The sequence below is a fragment of the Oreochromis aureus genome, linkage group 11, assembly GCF_013358895.1.
Source record: "Oreochromis aureus strain Israel breed Guangdong linkage group 11, ZZ_aureus, whole genome shotgun sequence".
Classification (NCBI taxonomy): domain Eukaryota; kingdom Metazoa; phylum Chordata; class Actinopteri; order Cichliformes; family Cichlidae; genus Oreochromis; species Oreochromis aureus.
Genome location: NC_052952.1, coordinates 17,498,956 through 17,524,468, shown reverse-complemented (window position 1 = coordinate 17,524,468; position 25,513 = coordinate 17,498,956). Strand labels below are relative to the sequence as shown.

At 39.9% G+C, this 25,513-nt stretch overlaps 2 protein-coding genes across 3 annotated transcripts; one reads left to right on the top strand and one right to left on the bottom strand.

Annotated features, from left to right (window-relative positions):
- Positions 1–1,920: 1,920 nt before the first annotated feature.
- On the top strand, positions 1,921–12,756 carry si:dkey-262k9.2. The gene is made up of 8 exons (XM_039619672.1): positions 1,921–1,996; positions 6,354–6,417; positions 6,874–6,903; positions 7,767–7,799; positions 8,529–8,591; positions 8,738–8,806; positions 9,017–9,059; positions 10,273–12,756. The coding sequence occupies exons 2-8, from the start codon at positions 6,363–6,365 to the stop codon at positions 10,316–10,318; spliced, it is 339 nt and encodes a 112-aa protein (XP_039475606.1). The 5' UTR covers positions 1,921–1,996; positions 6,354–6,362; the 3' UTR covers positions 10,319–12,756.
- A 277-nt stretch (positions 12,757–13,033) lies between these two features.
- fxyd5 (FXYD domain containing ion transport regulator 5) lies at positions 13,034–20,352 on the bottom strand. Of its 2 annotated transcripts, none has more exons than XM_031739217.2 (10): positions 20,070–20,352; positions 18,624–18,669; positions 17,219–17,368; positions 16,645–16,776; positions 16,515–16,562; positions 15,841–15,885; positions 15,365–15,400; positions 15,206–15,280; positions 15,063–15,108; positions 13,034–13,486 (listed from the first exon to the last, which is right to left on the bottom strand). In XM_031739217.2, the coding sequence occupies exons 1-10, from the start codon at positions 20,124–20,126 to the stop codon at positions 13,462–13,464; spliced, it is 660 nt and encodes a 219-aa protein (XP_031595077.1). In that variant the 5' UTR covers positions 20,127–20,352; the 3' UTR covers positions 13,034–13,461. The 2 variants fall into 2 exon arrangements, with proteins under 2 accessions (XP_031595077.1, XP_039475605.1); XM_039619671.1 differs by lacking the exon at positions 20,070–20,352 and adding an exon at positions 19,023–19,103.
- Positions 20,353–25,513: the final 5,161 nt, after the last annotated feature.

Sequence of the window (25,513 nt, the reverse complement as noted above, 5' to 3'; positions counted from 1 at the left end):
TATCTTTACAAATTAAATGTGAGACATAGAGTATGCCTGTGGGACATGTGGGTGATTTTAAGAGTAATGGTTCTGCTTTTTGATATACAACACATGCAAACTATGCAGATTGCTTAAGCTAAAGTTTGTTCTTGTGGTTTTACGTGATAGTCTCACATAAGTCTATCACGTGTTTTCAGTGTAGTGACCATCTTTGGATATTCACACATTTTTTCTGTTTTTGTAGGCCACATGATTCTTGCGAAGGCTGTATGCTCTGTGTCACTTCATGTCACATTCTCCACCATGCTCATCTGGAAATTTAACTGCAGGTGATCCATGACAAAAAGCCTTCCCTGGTGTCTTTGCAGCCACTGGACAAAAGCCATACTTTAGACAATTGTCTAAAGTCAGTACTGACTTATGAGAAAAAGAGCCAATCACGTGAAGAGCACTATCTTAAAGGGGGACAGGATTAAAGATCCGCATGATCCCAGCAGTTTAAGGACACTAATGTGGGACTTGAGCTAGTGATCACCATTGAGCTGACAGCAGTCTAGTTAGGAAAGTGAGCACTAATAGGATAGTTAGTCCTGCAGGAGGACACGTCACGAAGTAAGCTGTTGTTGCAATCAGTCCCGAACCAAAATGCTAACAGGGCTGTGACAGGCCACGGAGAGATGTCACACTGGGAATGTGGCAGAAGTCATTGTTGGTCATTCCCTTTGGCAATGGCAGGCTGCAGGGTCATTATGAGGGGAGAAGAATGAACAGAAAACTCACTACCAATAGCTACTGGCTTCTGACAGGCCTGCAGAGGAGAACATAAAATTGAATTACACTTTAGATTCAATAATAAACATTTGAATATGCTCCTGCATCCCAACTGCAGGAAACATGCGCATGGAGGAAACAATAACACGATTAAGAAACAAAGATGAACTACCCTGACAGCAGCAGATGATTTTATGAGCGCAAACAACACACTGGCGCTAATGTGATCACTGTACTCCTATTCACTTGGAGCACCGAGCAAGTTTCACAATATGCATAGCAAGTCAAGTTGTAGAACAGATAAGATGAGTGGTGTCAAATTTCCACAAGCTCAGCAGCCAATGAAGAAGTTTGTTGGCTGACTACACCTGTATTAATGTGCACAAGGTCTGGCAGTTTCCATGATAACAAGGATCTTGGAGAGCGAGCACAAACATACCAGGAGAGTATCGAAACAACTCCTTTAAATGTAAGTTTACCTCTCAGCCTATATTCTAGATGACTTTTGCATTTCCTTACTGAAACTGCACACTTGTTTCCTACATGTTAGCTCCCTGTATACTTTTATACTGTTTGCCTTTTCATTGCAAATATCTGGTAAACGTAATGAAACTCAAATAGTTGCTATTATTATGGTAAGAAATGCAAACTGCTTATCGGTGTGGTGACTCTGTTTTTGAAGTACAAATCAAGCGTACAAAACAAAGCGTTCTCCTCGGAACACCAGTTAATACGACTTCAGTTTTTCTTTTTTTATACATATATTACTTTACATATTTTTTTTAAATTTCTGAGGGAACTGTTCGTTCAAATCTAGACAGTTAACTCAAGCGAGGCAACAGAAGAGTAAGCAAAACGGCTACTGCAAGCTCAACCTTAAGTAAACGAAGCACTAGCGTGTTAAAAACAAAAACAACAGGCAGACTGTCACTTTTCGCGCAAGCGACCTTTGAATGCATGTTAATTAAAGCCGAGCACGATCAAATCAGGTGGCGCCAACTGGTGCAAAAGTACAAAGTGCAAAAATGGAGGTCGCGATATTAGCGATTTTCCTTTAAAAAAAACAAAACAATAAAGCTTATGCAACACACAAATGAACGAGGAAAAGCTTTGGTTCAGGCTGAGCTAACACACCTGTGCTTGGTGCAGTGGCGCGCGCGAGCCTGTCAATCAGCAACGCGCGTGTGGTCGTAATCAGTGGCTGAATAACTCAGAGCCAACCACCTGTCTGATCATACGTGCTGTAAGTGTTTTGTTTTCACTCTCCTCCTGTTTTTGTTGCAGCTTTTAGTTTCAGTTCAAACAAAACCATCATTACCAAATCGGGGGCAAGTTCTTCTTTGCCACATTACGTTTAACCCCCACTCGTTTTCAGGAAACTCACTTCTTGACACCTCTGAGGAGCAAGAGACGCGGAGGTGCTTTCCGCCAACTAAAACTCCAAGTGTTCAGCTAGTAGTTCAGCTCTGAGTTGACTGTGAATCCCCCGTGTAGGTCAGGGAGAAAGAGAGAGAAAAGAAGAAGCTTGCCCTTCTTGGCCTACCTACACAGCAGAAAAGGGTTTCCTGTTACACACTCGGCCCCGCGATTTGCTCATCTGATCGGCAGACGTCGGTGGTGAGTGCGTCACTTTTCGGGACACACAAGGATATTATTACAAAAACCGCTCCATATTCCACAGTCGGAGTGTGTGTTTTGAAATGGTCTGACTATCGCATTGGTAGGTCACTGGATTTTGAAACGTTTCACAAGTTGCGATTTTTAGTATTCAATGCTACAGGAAATCAGCCAGCTTCACAGTCTTATTATCTTTGCTAAGTTCGTGTGGGTTGTTTAATACCTTTCATTTTTATTATTATTATTCTTCCTTTTATTTTTATTTTTTTAGACGTTGATTGAGACATACTTGATTCTTAACAGTAGCTGATCACGAGTCAGCATCCGTACTGTAATTTTATCATCAGTTCAAATCAGCAGGCTTCTTCCATAAAGAAACAGGTGCTTTTCAAAGAAAAAAGAAAAAGAAATCAAACTAACTTGGGACACCTCAGCACCCCTTACCTCACTTTCATGCCAGTGAGTCTGTTTTGTTTTTTGTTTTTTGTCTTAAAAATTAATTTGCAAACAAATAACAGTGTGTTTTCCCCACTGTTCTTAATCAGGTTGCTTGCAGGGCTCATCAGAGGTAGAGCACAGGTATCAAATCTTGTTCTTGCACAAAGTTTTTGCTAAAAAAAAGAAAAAAAGACAGCAAGAGAGATTTTGTGTTGCTTGTTTCCTGACAATGCATTTCAGATAGATTGGATTTTGAAAACCCTCGATGTCACCGGGATAGGTCTTGTGATAGTAGTGTTAACAAAACAGAGAACAATAGCTTTGTCTCCATCAGATAAAAGTAAATCTGAAGAGTACGTGCCCCGAGTACTGTTTGCCCTTATTCAGGTTGATGTCCTGGTCAGAGCAGAGGTTAAAATGCAGCTGAATTTTTTTTTTAAAAAAATGTGTGCAGCTGTGGAATACCTGCTCATTCCACTGGGTGCTAACCGGTTTTAAGTTTTTGCACACATACACAGGCAAAAGGGGAGGCCAAATACAGGATATGAGTCTCTAAGACGGCGCAGCCCCACGGCCAGTGACACACTCATATCCTCTTAGTTGTTTTACTCTTAGCTGTACGACCCAATGCTCAAGAAGTCACCCACAGTCTAACACTGTATTGGAAATAGCTGCGTAGTTGTCATACTGGTTGTCTGCCTGTGGTGGATTTCTCACTGGTATGCACGGGACCGACTGAGGTACTGTGAGTTTTGCTTTATTTGATTCTTTTTCTTTCATCATTACTTTCATTGTCACTTTGTTTGTGGTCCAGTGGGACTGCAGTATGTTATAGAAAGGGGGGAGGGAAAAAAGGAACTGCATAACTTCACTTAGATAAACAGCAGCTGCACCGTCGGCAGAGCTGAGTAAACATTTCAATAAGAATATTTTCAGTCTTCACCGAACCAGAATAAGCATCCACTTTTGGGAAAATGAATGGCAAAGAATAACAAACGATCTCGGTGCCTTTCCTCTTTCACGCGGGCTCTCATATACCAAGTTGGTTTAAGCTATGACACATAATCAGATTGATGGTAAAGTTTTTTTTTTTTCCTTTTTCGTTGCAGTTGTGTCCTATCGTTCAGTTTTTCTTGTATTTGGTTTCCTGTTAACACTTTACGTGTCAGAAATTCTGATATTTTTACCCACTTTGATTGTTATCATTCGTATCAGAGCCTTGTCAGGGTGCACAGTGGAATGAGCAGAGGGCTGTTATCTGTGCGAGCAGATAAGAGATGGTCGCCACTGCAGTTAAGTTTATGCACTTGCACTAAACTTCTGTTTGTGCATCTGTTTCGCTGTTACAGATGAAATTGGATGGGTTGGAAGGAGTCAAAAACATTTGTTCCAAATTAACTCTGGTAAACAAGATTTTTGGTGCTCTTAGGTCTGCTAATGTGGCTAGACAGGTATGATGTTCGGGGTTAATCCTGTCAAACTGCATTAGGGGAGCTGAAACAAAACCAAGACATATTCCGCCTGCAGCATCAGCAGCACAGTGTATGCCTGTCGTGCAGCACCGCACTGTAGTTTGATGATTTGTTGATTTCTTCATTTATTGTCTATGATCTTTGCGCCTGTAGCCAGACGGCAGCTGGCATATGCACTTTACAAGCTATCCCCTGGTTATTATATGTGGCAAATTGGGTGTGGTGTAAAAGAGCAAATTCAGTTGTAATTCAGATGTGCAAGAATACATTACCAATTTAAAAAAAGGGGGATGGGGGGAGATGGGGTAAATATTATTCAGGAGCCGTTTTGATAGAGAAGCGGTGGACTGGGATGATAAATATTTCCAAATTGGATCAGCTTATTATTTTGCCCAGTGCGACTCTGAAAAGCAAATTGGATACACAGAAGGGGATTGTATTTGCAGCTTTTTAGGTTGGCTGCGTTTGGAGATTTTCTTCAGTTGTTTAAGAGGCCTGCACACAGCCCGCTCAAATCAGTTGTGTGATTAACATCTCTTTTCCAATATAATCAGCCCAAATACTTCATGATGCTGCCCTACATTATAGATATTTGTCTCGCATGAGAGACTACAGTCTTCGACTGGCATAACAGTATTTACAGATGAGATTAGCAATGGCAGAATTAAGTGTTGGGTAGATCTCTCATTAATCTGTCCCAAACCACATTACATAAATAAGTGATGTCTGCTAATCTCGTTTCTTAGTGCCCCTGCATCTTATTCACTTACATTCACCATATTTGGAATTGGTGCTACTAACCAGAGATCACCGTGGACTACTTCCGTAAATTGTGCTAGTGTAGGATATAGTAAGTCACTAAGTGCTGGGGTAGGTGCCCATTAGTGTTTCATAATCTACACCTTCACAATGCAGGTCACCTCAGTTCTTTCCTCACAGCTAAGGAAATAAGCACACAATGGGAAAGGCTAACAATGAAGGGGCGCCTACTGTGTAACATGTGACACAAAGGTCAGTGGGAGAACTGCAGTGTTTCTGTGTACAGTATTAAACACCGCATGAATGACTATTGGTTCCTGACCGCATGCCAATTTTTGAGTGACTGAACCGCGCCATGAAGGCTTCATCCGGGACACTGAGTGGGAGAAAGGTCATTCCCATGGTTTTTCCATTTAAAAATATCTGCATCCACTTTGTGTTGGACACAGCTGGGGCTTTGTTTGGCACGCCAAGAACACCTGCGTTTCACATCTACATGGTGGTAAAAGGGAATAGAGAAGGCGTTTGTTTTTGGGCCCTCTGCCATGAGGAAGTTCCGACATGGATGTGTTTTTTCTCCTCCTCAAAAATAACAACGTGCCATATGAAAAAACAAGAACACAATCACGGAAAATGTATTTGTCACTCGGTGTCAATGACCAGATTAAGTTAGAAGGAAATGAAATTAAACTGAGCTCATATTTGTTTTTTTTTCCCTCCAATTATGATGACAATAGTAGCCTAATGCTTGGCAGGATGCACTAAGTAAATAAGAAGTACATTTATTAGTTTCCTTTTTGTTTTGTCAGTGAACCTCTTCCTGGACACTTTTCTTGCTCAATCTTGTTTTCTTGCCTTGGTCCAAAGGCTTTGCATGAGGGTTGGAAAATGTTGAATAGGCACTTGTTGCTAGCTGAGTGTGTCAGAATCGTTAGAACGTTGGTTGTTTTGTTTGTTTGCTTGCTTTTTCTTCCTTCTGTTGAGTATCATGACGGGGAAAAATAAAAAAACCCTGACGTTGTTCTGACCCTGTTGACACCGCCCATCTACGATTACAATCTAGATATGCACGCATGCCTTTAAAACTTGTTAAAGTAGCGCAAGAACTGCCTGCCTCGAAATTTGTAGTTTTCCACTGACTAGCAGCACTCAGAATGCCAGGCAAGACCCCAATAATAGACAGCGCTTCAGCTTTCCATCTCACTCAGTTTCTAAACCAAAAAACACCAAGATTTCACACACATCAGTGACTGAATATTAATAGCAGATATTTTTAACTTGGTGTCTTTTTTTTTTTTTTTTCCCCCCCTGCAGCATTTGAAGATGATGCGATTGCTGTTTCTGTGTCTGCTGCTACTTCTGCCACCTTCTGCTGCTGGTAAGTTCTCATATCTTTGACTCTTTCAGGTGATAAGCATCTAATCAGGGTCTATGCATCCCTGTGCCAGCCCCTGTTTTCCTCAACTACCTGCATATGTGTCTGTGTCATCCTCAACAAGGTTAATGCGTGCAGTCGCTGTTGATTTTCTTTTTTTTCTTTTTTTCTGCCTGTTGGACACACTCGAACAATAATAATTAATCAAAACATGCACGGTGAAGTTTATAGCAGCAATCTGCAAATGAACAGGTGACAGGAGACTCTGTGACGTACACAAAGTACAAGTATGCAGTTAAACCGACTGAGTCTTCATCTGCGTGCTACACGCTGAATGCCTTGTTTGATAGCACCAGTAACTGTTTTGAATAATAAAATGTTTGAAAATGTGTATCTCACTGTTTCAGCTCTGTGAGCGTCTCGTAACTCGATCGTTTTTTGTTTTTTTTCTTTTAACAGATAATTCAGAACTTGAAGGATCAGCTGACGGTATGTAAGCCATATTTTGTCCAGTAGTACTTTTATTGCATCGCCTATGGAGCAAATTGTTTTTGCAGCCTGTCACTTTAGGAATCAGTCTGACACACTAATTCATTTTACTTAGAATTAAGCGCTTGGCTCAGCAGGCCGACCACACCCATGCGTGACGGTGAATGGCCTATTAATGTGTTTTGAGAAGAATTACTAGGCTTAAATATTCTGAAGTCATTTAGCTGCTTCAACATGTTTTCCTGTGCTGTCGTTGTCACCTAAGTGTTGATCCTTGTTTTGAGTGTAGTCAGAGGGAACAAGTGATTTATTTATTTATTCCCCCCGCTTGTAAAATAGAAATATGATATGAAATAGAATATCATTAAAAACGTGATATAGCTATATAAATCAGCCTGGTGTGTGGGTTATAATTTTCCATATCTATCTCCACTCCTTGTAATTGTCGTATGGTGGCTACCACTTAAAGCACTTCTTCCTCATTTAGTTTTATTATTTACTCACAGTTGAAGTTGTTTTAAGGCCACGTTGTTGCTGTTTGCAGTCTTATTATTGTTTAGTTTTCTCATAAGGTTTAGCTTCCCTGTGTACAATATTGATTCTTGTTTATGGTTTTCATTTTTTCCTCTCGGACCTCTTGGCCTCATGATTTTATATTCCCACCCCTCATCACCACCACCTCCACCACAACCACGATCAATAGTGTTGCTAAAAGATTCAAAATGTTGTCTGTATCCTCACTGTTGTACAATTTAAGGACTCTCACACTGTTAATATAAGAAGGCGATCATAGTGAGAACCTGCATTTCTGCACTGACTGAACAGACGTCTCATTTTTCCTTTTTTTTTTTTTTTTTTTGCAGACCCGGATGATGAGGATTATAAGAGGGAACGTGGTGAGTTTGTTGCCCTACTTTGTGTAGTCTCTTATTTCATAGACATGCACTATATTGACAGCTGCACAAAAACCAGTATATGAAGGTTATGGCCTCTGTTATTGTCAGTAAGTCTGTATAGTATATAGGTTGTTCTACTCCACTAAGCTGTGGCCCCAGTTGGCTTTTAGCTCCCCTCAACCATTACGGCCTGAATAGAATCAATTAGCTCTGTAGAGGGGGCCCTGTGGATTGTGCTGAAAGGCCAATGAACACGTCAACATCTCCGTCATCCTGTCGGTCAGCTAATCAACATTGGCATTCTCATTCTCTCACCGTGCCTCTTTCCGTCACTCCTCATCTTCGCTTTGATGGACATTTGATAGAATTACAGATCTGTTTACAACGGCCTGCCTGCCAAGTGGAGAAGCAGCATTTCTGCAAATGGCTACAATTCTTTTTGAAACCCCAAACACTCTCTTTTTCTCTCCTTGTAGACATGCGAACATAGGCTTAAATCTTTTGTTCATTTCCTTTTAAGTGCATTTAAATTTCTCAAGCAGTACACAGTCAAAATGTGCAGATTATTTAGGTGTGTGTGTGTGTGTGTGTGTGTGTGTGTGTGTGTGTGTGTGTGTGTGTGTGTGTGTGTGTGTGTGTGTGTGTGTGTGTGTGTGTGTGTGTGTGTGTGTGTGTGTGTGTGTGTGTGTGTGTGTGTGTATTTTGACATTTCTCTCTCTAACTTTTCAGAACCTCTAGGGACCAATCCAAATCCTGGGACAGGCAAAACCACTGGTGTGGAGGAGGACAGAGGTAAGAAGTATTTGAATTGTCATTATTTATATATAATAATCCATTTAAAATGATTTTAAATGTCAACATTTTCAAATGATGATTCATAGTATCAACATGCTGATTCTTCTTCTTTTTTTCTATTCTTTTTTTTTTTTGTCTTTCAGATGAGAGCTACATGATTATCATAGTTATAGCGGGGGTGGTGCTGGCTCTTTCGGTCGCAGCAGTTGTCAGTAAGTACTCTACGTTTCTGTGAAATAAAGCCTTTTGCATTTCTACAGGTGACAAATATATTCCTTTAAAGCCCTTCAGCGCTTGGCCGGAATCAGTATGGTTTCTGTGTGCTTTGTGAAGCTTTTAATTCTTAAACAAATGTGAACTTTTCTCTTGTGGAGCGTTGACCTTGTTTGTTTTCTTTCTTTTTTTTCTTCTTTTACTTGCAGTCATATTGATAGTGAGGCGCAAGATGCAGCAGCGGGAGCAGGGGTAAGGTTTAGACCATTTTCTGACTATTTTCTTTGCGTCTTTTGTGTCCATGTACTTTCGTGCTCAAGAAAAATGCTATTTGCATATTCTCCTTATGTCCGTTGTGCATACATACTGTGTCAGCGTTTTTAAAAAATTCATGTTTTTCTTTACGCTAAGTCGGCCTTCGAGTAACAAAACCAGTCGGGTGGGTAACAGCTTTTCTGGCTCCGTTGCCAATTTGTCCCATTTAATCCAAGTCGTCAGCTTGAAAACTAGAGAAAAAACAAAATTGTAAGCTGCATCCACCCATTTGAGCCTGTCTGGACTTGCACAGCAATTAGTAATACAGTCTGAGTCCTACGCCACCACCAGTGAACACACCCCACCTTACCTTCTTAGCAATCAAACAATAGACTTAAGGCTTAAACAATAGACTGGGTCTATATGACCAAATGGGACAGGACTTAACCTGTTCAAAAGCTTACCTCATGAGCTGAGGTCTGAGTAGACACCTCTAGTCAGGAATAACGCAATAGGGTAAACATGAGACTGACTCAATGACAACAGTTGGCCAACGGCAATCAGACAGCATAACAGCCTAAACCAGTTAAACTGAGAGACTCTCTGTTGTTGTTGTTGTTGTTTGGGGTTTTTTTTTTTTTTTTTTTGGTCCGCTGTTGGAGAAAATTTTGCAGTGTAATCAATTTCTTTTGTCCTGGAGGTGTTATGTAACATGATGTGCAGGTTGGGTCAGAGGGGTCATGGAGGTCAAATCAGGCTTCAAAGATCTTTAAAGCAGCAGGTGAACAGCCGTCACAGAGCAGCTCTCCAAGTCGATGTGCAAGGGTTAAATTCCTCTGCAGGATTACTGGCTGCCTCCTGGGGCTGCAGTCAGCTCTGGCAGTGTTTGGTGCTGACTGATCGCTCTGTTGAAAAGAGGCTTAATCACACAGCAACCTCTGGCTTGTTGGATCAACAGTGCCTTGCCAGGTTTATAAGTCCCACCTGGGGATGAGCTGTGTTCTGAGGTGATGCAGTCACTGTGCACCTGTCAAAGCCCTGTAGCACGAGGCAGACATGCCGTTTCCTGAACTCCGCCACACAGAGACGCTTCTTGTGCATCTCCAGACGTTTTCTAAAAATACCTTTAAAGGTGAAATTTTGCTTTTAACCTGCTTCACCTCATCCCCCTCCTGTGGTCTCTTCTCTCTCTCTTCCTCTCTCTCCTCAGGATCTACTCTGTGCCAGTAGAACAGGACCACAAAGAGCCCGTCTAGTTCCTGGTTACAGCTACAAGCCCTATAACACACAGGCAAGAGAGGTCGATGCATCAGGAAATGCTATCTCCTACTCTTTGACTCAGGACAGCTAGACTTGGAACAACAGCCTGCTTCTGAATGTTCAGTTCATTCCTCACTCCCACATAACCTCCTATACATGTGTAGCATATGCAGTTTTTTTTTTTTTGTGGTTTTTTTAAAATTTTTTTGTATACTTTTGTGTTTGTCCCAGTCATTTGTTCTGTATACACATAATTTAGCCTGGGACTTTTGGAACACAGTCAAACCTTCTAATTGGATTCTATTTGAGGAATCCAAATCAAAGCCAGTGAATGTGGCTTGAAGCTCCTTTTGTTGAAAGGGATAATTTAGCACAGCCAGAACTCCCTGATTTTTTTTTTTTTTTTTTTTTTTTTTTTTTTTTTTTTTTCCCTTTAATTCCTGAGACAAGAAATTATTCCCTATGCAGTGTAACTCTGAGAGACCCGTCTATGTGAAATGGTCGTTGAGTGAGACAAACCACACTAATCCAGCCTAAGCCGGCCTCGCGTTCATTCCTATTCACTTGTGTGACATTTTCTCTTCCTGGCCCATTAGGAATGACAGGAGGCAACAAAATAGGAAGATAAAAACCCGTTCACTGTCTTCTTAACTTCCAGTTACAACAGGAGAAGGGAAAAAACCCCTGAAACAAGTGGAAACGGCTAGTGCTAAAACCTTCCTGCACTGCCACAAATTAATCAACTACCATGAATGATGATGTTTTCCAATCCCCTCCTCTTGAAAGGCTTTCACTTTAGATTGTAAATAGCTCTCTGAATGCTGTGGAGAGTTAGATTAATGCCTCCCACACTGGTTACAGAGAACCTCGTTATGAGGGAGGGAAGGATAAAATCTCAAGAATTAAATAAAGTAGGATGATTGGAGAAAATGCCAACAATGCCTTTGTTTCATTCATACGGAACACACAGTTTTCTCTGGTTTTATTCAAATCAGCCCGATCGTGCTGTGTACAGGAACGCTTTCTATCCAAGAATCTAAGGCGCCGGCTTTCCTGGTTGTTTGTCGGCAAAAGGGAATCTGTTTTCCTTGTCAGCTTTCTGTCTGTGCCATCAGAAGGAGCACTGATAATGGAATTAATAACACTGGGAACGACTATATGGAGTTAAATAGTGGATATGCCGAAGCAGCATCTCACTTTTCTCATCCATTAAATCTTGCAATATGTCTTGCCGCTGGGGAGCGGGCCTGGCTGCCATCCAGCCAGACCCGAGAGCAAAAAAAAAAACTATGCAATCAGGTCCTTATCAACGATGTGCACTCCCTATTGGTGTGTGCTGAAGTACTTTCGTAAAGAACAAAAAAAAAAACTGACGCTTCCCACTCGATGTAACCCAGATGTGATTATTGTTTGTGTTTTTACCGTGCCCTGTGCTATTGTTATGTCTCAAAAGTGTAGCATTCCCCTGTAAGCCTTCAATATCTGTCAGCATTTCAAAAGCAGGACAATTTGAGAAAAAAAAAAATTGCAGCACGAAACATTTCACTCTTCTTTGTCTGTCAGTCTGTCCCTTCGTATTTACTGATTCTCACTTTGTCGGACAAACATAGCACATTTCCAAAACCGATATAGATGTAGCAATGTAGAAAGCAATCGGGCTCATGCGGAAACCCAAAGAGTTATTCAGCACCAGCACGCTGTGCGCCTTTAACCAAATTCTCCTCAGGCTTTACGAGACTGAGCAGCTAACTGTTGTGACACTATTTGTGTAAAGCAAATGTTGCTGTGGAGCTTTATTTTATTTTTTTTCCTCCTATCTCAGTGATGTAAATGGAAAGGGTTATGCTAATATCGTTTTTTGACTACTGATATATTTATCTTTGTAGGCTAAAAGCATTGCGAAACTGTGCACTTAATCTTGCTTTCTGATAAACAGTATAATCCATGTATTTACAAATGTACACAGCTATGCACTTGCTCTGTATAGAAATACAAAAAAAAATCTTATGTTTGGAGAAAGATTTTAATGATTCTGGGTGGGGCATTGTCCCACTGATAGTGGGAGTTAGTTATTGGCAATAACTTCTTTTGTAAAATGTATATTTTTTTTATTTAGTTTCATATAAAACTACATTAAGTTTTAAGAAGTTACTTATGTTTTTATGCACTTTTCTCTTAAGATAAATTTGTGTTTATTTTGTGTCAACAACAATCACACCTGATTCTCAGTATGTAATTATTCACAAAGTATGTACATGCCTGATATCTCACAGGAGAACTGTAGGTGACAGTATATTGTGAATTGGATCTGTTTGCACAGCTGCAGTCACCTTGATATTCTTCTGATGGTGATTACAACATACTACTGTATATTGTGTATCTATGCTGAGCTCCGGATTGTGTTTGTTTTTTAATAAATGTGTTATGAAATCTGCATGCCTTCTCCCAGTTTCTTGTTTGCATAATTTTGATGCCATATGGATACAGAGATAATGTGCCAATGGATGTTGTTTAATCTAGGGCTTTACTCGCTTACAAGCATAGAGCCACTAAGAGGCTTAGACACTCTTACTAAACATCCTTTTTCGTTGAGATTCAAAGTGTAAAGAGAGTGTGGGAGCTATGATGAAGTGAGCTAACTTTTATTTTTATATCCTCACAGAACAGCGAAAAGGGCTGTGCGAGATTGTCAAATATGAGATGATGCGGGGTTATTCCTCATAACCTTTAATAATAAATCCGAGCTGTGAGACACTGCCCGTGGCTATGGCATTAGTTACAAGATGCAAAGGTCATTAGAAACAAGCCTGCTTCATGGCTGAAGGTTTGATTAAAATGGGATTCATCTATTCATTATTGTCCCGGATAAATAATCACTTGACTTTTTAAAGGAATTTTTTTGCCAACTATAGAAATAGTTGACTATGATGAACCGGATGATGGTTCCACTTTTATAACTTGTCAGCATGAGTCATGATTTCCATGTTTATTTATTGTTTTTCTATGACAGTTACTAAGCAGTGTGTCAGTCCACATTCACGCGCACACACAGACTGTCAGGTGTTTTTCTATTGATGGATTCCTGGTTGTTTTCTTGCAGCTGTTTTCTTTGGTTACTGAATTCACGCGTGCTCTCTCCTTATCCTTGGGCTACCCGGTATGACCTGGACAAAAAAGGAAAAAAAAGGCATTACTCTTAAAGAATCAAACATTATTTCAGCAATCAATGATATTCATCAAACCTAAATATGAGGAAAAAAAACAAGATCTGTTGCAGTTCTGCCCTACAAACAGCTTAATCATAATCCCTTTGATCTATTAATCATCAAAGAGATTTCAGTCAGCATTCTGTTGAGCTATTATGTCTGAAGTGACTCATTGCTATATATCATCAAGTAGCCTCTGATATTAACTACTTAAATCATCCAACTGCAGTTTCCCAACAGCACAAGGAGAGCTGCTCCTCATGCACAATGGGCCGATATAGAGTCAGGTGAAAAAGAGAGTGCATTTTCTCTCACTTCCAAGGGTTTGGCTCAGGGAAAAAAAGAAAAATAAAGTACACATTTAATGCTTCCAAAAGAATCAAGATGCTAAATACCAACCAGGGGCTGCTAATCAAGTATACTTGATTAACTGATCAGCCAGTATTAGAACTTCTATAAAAACAGAAGTTTTGGAAGTTTGCTGGAGAATTCAGGTATGAGTTAACACAATGCCAAGGAGGAAAGACATCAGCACTGATCTCACAGAAGCAATTGTTGCTACCCATCAATCTGGGAAAGCCATTTCCAAACAATTTGTCCATCACTCTGTGGCGATAAAGATTATTCACAAGTGGAAAACATTCAGGACAGCTGCCAATCTTCTCAGGAGTGGACGTCCCAGCAAATTCACCCCAAGGTCAGACCGTGCAGTGCTTACAGAAATGGCAAAAAACCCGAAAGCTACACCTCAAACAATACAGGCCTCTGTTAGCATGCTAAATGTTACAGTACCATTAGAAAAAACTAAACAAATATGGCCTGTTTGAGAAAACCTCTTCTAGCATAGTTTAAATTTGTAAAGCTGCATTTGAACAAACCACAAGACTTTTGGAACAACATCCTTTAGACATAGAAGACTAAATAAATCGAGACATAATGCACAACATCATGTTCGGTGAAAACTAAACACAGCATATAAACACAAACATCCCATACCAATTGTCAAACACGGTGGTGGAGGGGTGATGATTCGGGCTTGTTCTGCAGACAAAGGACCTGGGAATTTCCTTTGTCTGCAGAACTGACTCAGTGACTGAGTCTACTATGAACTCCCTTGTATACCAAAATATCCTAGACTTCTGTGAGGTCATCTGTCTGATAACTAACACCGCTGAAACTGAGCCATGCAACAGGACAATGATCCCAAACACAGCACCGGATTTACGACAGCATGGCTGAAAAAGAAAAGCGTCAAAGTCAAGCAGCAAACAAGTACTTCAAGTTATTGCTGCTAAAGGTGGTTATACCAGCTATTGAATTCACACACTGCTTCTGCAGGTTGTATTTAAATTATTTTACAACCTGGCAAGGACCAGATTATTATTTTTATTATTATGTCCGAAAATGAAAAACTTTAGAGTTTAGAGGGTATACTTTCTTTTTTCCACATCTGCGTATAGCCAGACATTTTTTATGTTGAACTGTATATGAATTTTGTACTGATAAAACAAAAGTTACAAATCTAATTACTTACTTTGTTGACCTCTTGCGACATTTGGGCAGCCGATTGAACTTTCCACCTACAGTCCAGACATAAGCAAAAGAGTAAGGAAGTTGGAAGACTATTACAAGAAATTGCAAAGCACAAAAATAGCTTTCAGATTTTCAGATACTTACAGGTAATGACCAATATGCCAAAGATGAACAGCACTGCTGCAATGACCAGTCCAGCACAACTCAGGGACTTATAATCTAAGTATATGAAAAACAAATCAAATAACCACAGAAAACGAGTAACGACACACAATCAAAGACAATCAAAGAGAAGCTCCTTACCATAGGTGAAATCTTGGTCCCACTCTGACTTCCACTCTATATGGAGTAAAAGAAGAAGAAAAAAAGTATTGACTTAAGGTTGACTGTTGAACAGAGGAAATATCTACAGGAACAAAAAAAGAGGCTCAGTAGGGAACAACTGTCAGAGATGGCATGACAGATCTACTGGCTCTGCTGACATGCTGTTGATGGTGTATCAAAAACCTATCTATGGTAAGCCGGCACAGCATGAGGACACAAATATCTTATCTCTTCTTGCATAAGGTACAATCAAGCATTAATCTGTTAGCAAGAGAGGAAGTGAGGTGCTCTGTTCTATCACTACGCTGTGGGTTTGTTTGGAAGACGGGGAATTGTGATACTGTCACAGTCTGCCATGAGATAACAATAGAACCACGATGCCTGTGGCATTTAGGGTAACTAAGGAATAGGGGAAATTTTCCCATTACTCCAGACAACTTTAGTGTTCCTTTTACCGATGGCTTTCTTGGGTGCAGAAGGGCTGGTTTTCACTGCAGATGCTGGGAAAAAAAAAGGGAAAAAATTACTACAGTGGACTTTTTAAGTCAATTTTTCTGGCAAATTTTCCTCTCTACTGAATATATTATAATTTTACAAGTTCAAACTTTTTTATTTTTGGGACATATTGACTCCATAGCGTACAGTTACCTCTCATCAAACTCCAGATTCAGTCTTATGTTTAACTAATTAAAGTTCTAAATGTTTCAGTGGAATGAGTCTGAAAGGAAATTTATGCTTTTCAGAATGTAGCATTTTCTCTACCTCTAGTGCTCTCTCTCGCTCTATTTTTGTCGGTGTCTGGTGATGATACAGTTTGCTAGTGTGGTCTACTAGCTAAACTTAATGGCTCTACTGACTCTTGATGTTTGAACATACATAGGTTAGGCGAGGCAGAGGGTAAAGACTCATACCTCTGAGCCTGGTTCTGCCGGAGGTTTCTTCCTGTTAAAAGGGAGTTTTTCCTTCCCACTGTCGCCAAAGTGCTTGCTCATAAGGGGTCATATGATTGTTGGGTTTTTCTCTGTATTTATTATTGTGCTATCTACTGTACAATATAAAGCGCCCTGAGGCGACTGTTGTTGTGATTTGGCGCTATATAAATAAAATTGAATTGAATTGAATTGAATACCTGAAGCTGATGTGAGCTTTGGTTGACTTGTTGCTTTTGCACTTGAAGCTAAAGAGGATGAATACATATGATGAGAAAAATAGCATGCAGAAGAGAAATAATGGGGTTAGACACACACAAGACAAACTACCTGCTACAGTCTCTGTTCGTGATGTGGTGACACTGAGGGAGATGTTTGCTTGCTGGTTTGTGGGTTTTTCAGGTGTAGTTTCCGAGGAGGTGTTAATATCTCGAGTTACTCTCCTTTCCACTGCATCTATTTCTACACACAGAAAGAAACTGAATTAGATAGATAGATAGATCGAGAGATAGATAGATAGATCGAGAGATAGATAGATAGATCGAGAGATAGATAGATAGATCGAGAGATAGATAGATAGATCGAGAGATAGATAGATAGATAGATAGATAGATAGATAGATAGATAGATAGATAGATAGATAGATAGATAGATAGATAGATAGATAGATAGATACATACATACATACATACATACATACATACATACATACATACATACATACATACATACATACATACATACATACATACATACATACATACATACATACATACATACATACATACATACATACATACATACATACATACATACATACATACATACATACATACATACATACATACATACATACATACATACATACATACATACATACATACATACATACATACATACATACCAGGGTTTATTGTAGATGTCAATTCGTCCTTTGCATCTGTGGGTGTAGGTGTGGGTGTAGGTGTGGGTGTAGCTGCAGGTGCAGTTGCAGTTGCAGGTGCAGTTGCAGGTGCAGGTGCAGTTGCAGGTGCAGGAGTCTCGGCCCTTGACACTGTGGGAGAAAAAAAGGTCACATTTGAAAAACTAAAGAAAAGTAGAAGTAAACCTTCCATTGAAGGTTCCTATACTGTCCACTTTACGTCAAGAACAAAGCACAGTGTTGTTAATGCCCGTGATTTTCTCAATGTGGCCAGACTTCAGAATGTGTCTGGCCATGCACAGTAGCGAGGCCTGCAGATGCACTGAGTATGTCACAGTAATAGTCTTGTGAGTGGGCCTGTGAGGCAACCTCTGAGTACAACAGAGCTGGATTGTTGTGCAAGACCACAGGACAGAGAGGCTGTTGTCTGTTTACTCACTCAGCACCTTCCAAATAGTGCAGAAGCTCCACAAAACCTTTACTTTCTTGGGCCAGTGCTGCCAGCACTACTCAAATGAAGCCATACAAGAGAAAATATACTAAGAAAGAAATGATTAACAGCTCACTCTACAATTTATCATTTGATGTGTCTGTTATGTGCTGTTCATATATTCTTGTGGTCATAGAAGTATCTCAACTATCAACAGGTCGTGATAAGCATGTGGCTAGTAAACCAAAGATGTTACCACACTTCTAGCCCCATTATGGGGTAGAATTGCAGTTGTTTTTAAAATTTTACCAGTCCTTTTAAAACTTGTCACCTTCATGAATGGGACATGTTAACAAGCTAATCCCCAAACTAATCTTTAAACAGATAAAAAATAAGACAAGGAAAATGGTTTTGTTGTGTTAATGCAACACCCCCCATAAGCTTCACATGCTTTGCTTCACTGCTTACTGCTTTACTTTAAGGGGAACCCTAAAAAATAATGAGGCAGGCATAGTTCTTTATTACCACCACTGAACAGAACAAGCTGTAGTAAAGGTTAGAAACCACACAGTATTTTTTAGCTTCATTCCATCACAGTTTTGTGGTTCAATGAGGGCATCATATTGTTGCATTGGCAACCATGTCATGATTGTAGGTGCAAGCGTTTAGCAGACATTAAAAGTCCTTATAATTGACTGATTTTTTTTAGTGATTTCCTTTGGCATTTTTTTTCTTTGGCAAGTTCCCCTAACTGGTTCTTGGTCCCATGTGACACTGCATTCAAAAAATCCTGCAAATACGGCGATGTGCATCCTAACATAGGCTTACTGCACAGATATCCTGCTAAAGCTAAGCAAGGTGATTAGGTTGTAATAAAATCTACAGTTTCTTTCAACCCCCAAAAAGTTCACACTTGACTTCACAGTGAGCCAAGTCTTCAGATTTTCTGGCACTCACCTCTTAACATCATAAACAGGAAAATGCTCAAGTAAACCAGGTTCATCTGAAAGAAATGAAAACAAAACATATTTTCAGGAGATGCTGTGAAACAGTGATGCAGAGAATGCAGCTCTCAACTACAGTCTGAACAAACTGTTGAGCAGTTTTCACACATTCAGTGGTTACAGGATTGAAATGACCTCTATGAGCTACTGTAGAAAGTAATTGAGAGTGCCTCAGATGACTCAGGTGGCTCTTTTGAAAACGGCTGGCGACACGTTGACTACATCCTCTGGTGCATGTGTTATAGAATATTCAAACAGATCCATACCGCATGCAGACAAATGGCTGCTCATTAGCACTGAGAAAAACGCTACTGATTTGTACTGTGTCTCTGCAGTCATGTAATGATCTTACAGTTGTTTGCCCTGGGAATGAAAGGCTCTGGGTAGACGATTGAGGCAATACAGTATTCACTCTCCAACATATTGTGCACCGCTCAGTTACGAGTCAGGAAGCTGTAATCAGTCAGGTTCGTGCCACATGGCAGCTTCCTCTTCCTCCTATAGCACGCGGCAACATCACCCACACGCCTCATTCAGCATAGCAGAAAACAAATTCTTACTTTGAATGTCAGACTTTATAAGACACTTTTTTTTGTCAAATGTGAGTGATCGAGGCCACATATTATAGATGCAGTCCTCCCACGTATGTCTGTGCTAAACTTTGTGGCTGTATAGATCTAACTTCATCATATTTTGTTAGCTGTCACCAATTAAAAAATGGCATTGGAGCATATGTCAAAACGACTCTTTTCATGATAATAGAAATCCTTGTACCGGCGAGCCGCAATCTCCACATCAGTGGAAAACGTTGGCTATTTCTTCCACCCCCTCAATATTTTGCCCACGGCTTAAACAAAAAAAGAAAAAAAAAGCACTACCGGAAAACAGAAGTAGGAAATAAAAGTGTATTGTGATGTATAATTTCATAGCAACACCTGCCAACGATGAGCAACAGAAGCAGGCAGGGAGACTAAAGGAAGTCTGTGCCAGGGACTTAGCTTGAATCCACTCCCAGTGAAAAAGAAAAAAAAAAAATTAATCATGATCTTTGACCTATCCGGTGGCAGCTCATCCTCCGGGCTGGGAACAGTGTGACAGGTGAGCATTTGTGGCCGTCATGAGCTCTGACAGCTCAGATTAGCAGGTCATGCCAATCTTCATTTCACTCCAGAGCATATGTCAAGATGAGGCCTGTATCCCCTGGGCTGTACAGACGTCTTTCCCTTCCCCTAGCCTGACCCGCCTGCCTGTTTGTCACATCTTGCACTCTCACTCACTCTCCGTCTGTCTGTTCATCCATTTGTCTGTCATCCTCCATCAATCTCTTTTCACTTGGGTTAGACCAAAACACCCTTCAGCCCTAGGATATTCAGTCTTTCATCCAGGCTATTATGCTTACCTTTGTATCCATCCTGCAAGGTGCCCGAATCCAGAGATGTATCCGCAGCCTCATCATCCACAGTGCTGTCCTCTGTGTGTCACTTGTGTGCAAGCCTAGTGGAGAAACAACTAACCAACCACACCCATGTGATCACCCACTACTTCCTCACCCATTTGTCTGAATTCAGTTTCAGATTTTCAGTCTCTCTCTCTCTCTCTCTCTCTCTCTCTTTGTCTCTCACCCACTCTTCCTCTGTGTTCTTTGGCTTCCAGTTTTCAGTTTGTACTTCTGCTTCATCAAAGCACCATATGCCTTCTCTTCCTACTGTATCTATCCGGGTTAGTTAACCGTCTTGCTTCACATTTATTTCCTGTTTTCTCTCCATCTCTCATCTGACGCTGGCTTGCAAAAAAACCCCAAACGTGACCTTGTATTAAGGGATTGCAGGCATGTTTACATTCACTTAAAAATGCATTGCATGCTCTATTAATTATCAGTCCCTGAATGCAATGAGATTGCAACAAAATATGCCCCAGTGGCCAGCAATGTGTATTATTCACTTTGAATTTCAACCCTTCTGACAACATATAGAAAAGCTGTCCTGTGTACAGTTTTATATTTTCTATGTTTTGTAAGAGTTATTTATACGTAGTAGTTTAAAGACTTACTACCACACTGATTATAATCAACGTTCATACTCATCCAGCCCCAGAACATATCACTACAGAAAGCCGCCTCCTTCGTATTTATCATAATGTACTGAAGGTTTAAGGAATTGGAATTGCCAAAGTCTTGAATTACTGCTTCTTGTCCTTCGTGCTTTATTGCTTCAAGGCTGAAGAAATGGAGGTTGTGATTGTGACCTAAGAGCTTTACCAAACTGAGAAGCACAAACCTACACTGTTACAGCAGACAAAGCCTGCAATTCAAGGAGACTTGCAGAGGAGAGTCTTTGTGCAGAGTGCTGGTGATGCTTTTTGAACAGCTTTTCACATTTTAATGTGAAATGGTTTTGTTTTTTTTTGTTAAGAAGTGTTAATATTTACACTAATCAACCACTGACAGGTGAATCATTACAGTGCTCTTGAAACTGATGTAAGCAAGGAAAAAATGGGCCAACTTGATGGCTAGATGACTGAGTCAGAGCTCCTTCAAAACTGGGGTGCTCCCAGGATGCAGCAGTTAGGTTCACTGATGATGGATTAAAGGCTGGCGGATCAGAAGAGCCTAATTGCAGAAATCCTGAATGCTATTTAAGAATACAAAACATAGAGCTGGGCAGAGATAATGTGAAATGCTCAAGAATGTTCAAGTGAGTGTCACAACTGGACCCTGGAACAACAGAAGATGACACAGTCTGGTTATCCACTGTTTCGTTGCTTAAACCTTACATACAGCTGACATTTGCGTGCCTTCAAAGTATGACTCAAGTCAAGAACTCTCTCACAATTGTCTTTTGAGGTTTCTAACCTGATGACGTGCACACATTGCTCAAGATTTGTCCACCATACTAAACACGTTCAAATGGAAAAAATGTGTATTTCATAACTAGATGTCACTCCTTCCTGACTCTTGCTGGGTGAAACTGATTGCTGTATCAAAAATTTAGTAATTCGTAATCGCTTTGGTTGCTAGCAGATTTCCACAGTTGCCTGTAGTTTTTCACAAACACTCACTAACTGCTAGCCAAGCAGTAGTCTGTGCTTTGGAACCAGTGGTAGAAAGCCTTGCACGTGGGACTTTCCCACACTCACTGAAATGGCAGCACAGATGTCTATATCTATAATTTTATGACTCCCCCCCTCCCAACCCTCCTTTTGATATACATTTTCAGACGAGTTAGTTTAATCTCAGTTAGATTAGATTAAATCTCACTTAGTTTAGAGTAAATTGACCTCCGTATGACTCCTGCTCTTTTTGTGCACCACACATCATGGCTCCTGTGCTGTTTTACTATATCACTCTTTCAAGATTCTCCCATGATCCTTCAAAGGCCAGCAGGTGCCTGTGTCTGTGGGAACCTGGGCAGGTGTGGTAGGAACACAGACAGCTCTCATAACAGTGTCAAGTTCCCCCTTGAACTCTGTCACCACTGTCCCAGAAAAAATTACACACAGACATGTAAGGGAGATACAGCTTCTCTATTTTGTAATTCCCTAAAATTAGCAATTTCGTTTTATTTGATTTGACCCACGCTGGTGGATCTGAAACCCTCAAATTTGACTCTGTGCAGCCTCAGACTTTAATAGCACCCAAAGAAAATTTTTAAAATATTTTCATCTTTGTGTGTCAAATTTCAGGATAAAAGAATGACATTTAGGACATTTTTGCTGCTGTCAAATGTCAAAACTATTCAAATTTGACCAGAACAGTGTTTAAGGGTTAACTTGGGAATAAATGGAAGCAGAGTACATGATGAGAAGCAGGTAAGCCAGTCACTGCATTCACTGGTCATTTAAACCTTCTGTCTACTACTATGAAGGCCCACCCTTTGCCATCATAGAGGCACAGACTCAAAATAAATACAGAAATAAATAAAAAATCCAGGAAGCATGTCACGTGGTATCAGCCACTGAGAAAGCAACAAATTCTGTTTAATGCATTGGACTTGATTTTTCCCACGGGTAATCCATCTGTGTCTGATCTAAAGAGCAAATAAACACCTTGAAGTGCCTGCGAGGCATTCAGGGACAGTTTGTAAAACTGGCAAAGCCGTGTTATCCTGCTGAAAGAGGCCACTGCTATTAGGGAAGTCGCCTTGAAGAGGTTTACTGTATTCATTTGCCAAAGTCTACAACGAGACAATATTTTTGTTTAAACATGGCGACAGGCTCTGTCAAATGGATACTGTATTCTGGGATTTCAGGGTGTAAAAATGTAAAATAGCATAGAGCTCTTAAAACATTTCATATCAGACTCTGACATAATAATAATGCTTATCATTTTCTTTATTTATCCCAGAAGACTTCCACACAAATAAGACATAGACCTAGATTTCAAGGGAAACTGAAATGTAGAGTTACCATCAGCTAAATGCAGATCGCACACATTGTTAAGTGAAGACATTGGCTATAACGGTGCAGTAATTTAATAATAATAATGGTAATAATAATAATAATAATGATAATAATAATAATAATAATAATAATAACAACACACACAAAAAAGACTTAATAATAAAAACACTCAACTGAACTAGTTCTGCTGTACTGTATATACATTACAGGCAGCAGGTTTTTGGTTCCCACCTTGTCAACATTAACAATTCATTGTCTTTCTACCTGCTAGTATTATTCCATTATCTAATATTCTGTTTAGTTTATTTGTAGTCTTTCATTCACATGTTGGGGCAAATTACATCCTTCTTCCTAACAACAGGAGAGCAGGGCCACAAAGTGAGTCACGATAGCTGCCAGTGAAATCATGTTCTAATTTGTCAAACCTGTGGTTGCTTTGATTTGATTTCTTGATTTGATTTCTGAATAATGAGAGCATTGACAGAGTTTGCAGAAATTACAGTTAAATTTGAGTTTGCTCCCAGCTGGCAGCACAACCCGGTAAAGCAATAAAGAGGAATGATTAAATCTTACCTTTTTCCCCTCCCCAAACACTTACCTGAGAGGGGTAAGGAAGATGTTAAACCAAACCAATGAGGTAATTAGTCGCTTAATTTTTTTTTCCCCTCGCTTTTGACTTAATTGTGCTCTCATACAGCCTGCCTTATCGGGCTCTCTTGAGAATCCTCTGAAAACAACACATCACAAATGTTCACGAGGCCAATGAGGAAAAATAGAAGCTGACATACAATATTGAGCCGTCAAGCCTTCATTTTAGCAGATTACTGTTCCTGCCTGAGCTAAAACGATACATTATGAACAGGCTTTGGCACTAAAACTGCAGTCAGACAGGAACTTGAACAATTGTTCAGTAATGAAACAAACAGTTCATGATGGAGAATAGCATGCCTGACTGAGGGATCATAGTAAAACATTTAGTTTTATCTCCTGGCACACACGTCCCACTGAGGAGACAGAAATATGTGGGTTTGACAAAATTTAATGTTTCTTTGCATGAAAAGTACTTAACTTTATTTAAATTGAGTTCTAATAACAAATTAATAAAAAAATTGAGTTCAGCCTATTTAATATTTTAATTAAACACAGTATTACATTTTACAGTGCACATTGTTAAGTGAAGACATTGGCTAGCAGTAATTATACACTAGATCATGGTAATAATAATAATAATAATAATAATAATAATGTTTGGATAAGTCAATATTTCTGCTGAAATAATAATTTGTACTTGGTAGTAAGGGCAGACCACATGATGTTATTTAAAAAAAGACAGCAAGTTACCATATTTACCATATTCTTTCTAACCATGTTTTTTGGACCGTAGCAGAGAGTTATGAGACGCTGGTGTGACGAAAGGTACTTGGAGGAGAAAGAGGAAGCTGGAAGGGTGTGTGCATAACGAATTTGTATAGAGATGTGTGAAAACGCCGTCACTATTTGTGCATATTGCATGGCAGTGGAACCTAAAAGATCAATTGAAACTTTGAAGAGTTTCTGTTCTCCTCACAGCTTACATGCACTACTATAAATAAAGAGTACCCTGTAATTGCACTGCAAGAAAAGCAACTCATGTAGTCAAGCTGTTGTCAAGCTAACATGCCAGATGAGTACATTAAGCTGATGAGTGATTAGTTCCGAAAGCACTTTCAGAAAGATAGACACACAAGTTATTAAACGTCTACTTAAAATAGTGCTACTAGTATTACTTTTCATATAACGCTTTAATATAAAGTTATCTGTATGTTATTTCGTTGAGCCAGCAGCCTGGCTCAGTTGATAATAATAGCACTTAATTGGCCAAGACCAACTATTAATATAGCACTGTGAATGGGTAAAAACGCATTACTCAATACTATGAAAGGCATCTGAAAAAACGTCAGCCTCGGCTGTACTTTGTGTCAGGTGCCAATTACCAGATATTAGCTTCCTTACAGGCTAAACTAAAACGGTGAAGTAAACACTGCATCTGCTGAATATTAGCATCTGCACTGTGACTCCACTCTGATAAAAGAGTTAAAGAAAGCTGATGTAAGAATTTAGCTAAAAGCACTGCTATGCTTTACATTGCAGAGGTTTTTTTTTTTTTCTAAATTGCCTTTACAATCAAATCTCACACATTTGATCAGAATTCATTGTCAACATCATTATTGTTTTGGGTTTTCTTTTTAAAAAAATGTCTGGTGTAATGCAATTTGGGTTTTGAAAAAGATCTACAAAGATTAAAACTATTGCATGGGCTATGGAGTGAAAGCCTTCGGCGAACTGCTTTTCTCTGAACTAGAGAAGAATTTTGGAGCAGTGGCCACAGCAGCGGCTTAGCTTAACCCTGTCTTCTGCTCTCTCTATCGCTCCCTGACTGCCCACTCGCCGCGACTCTGCGAGACA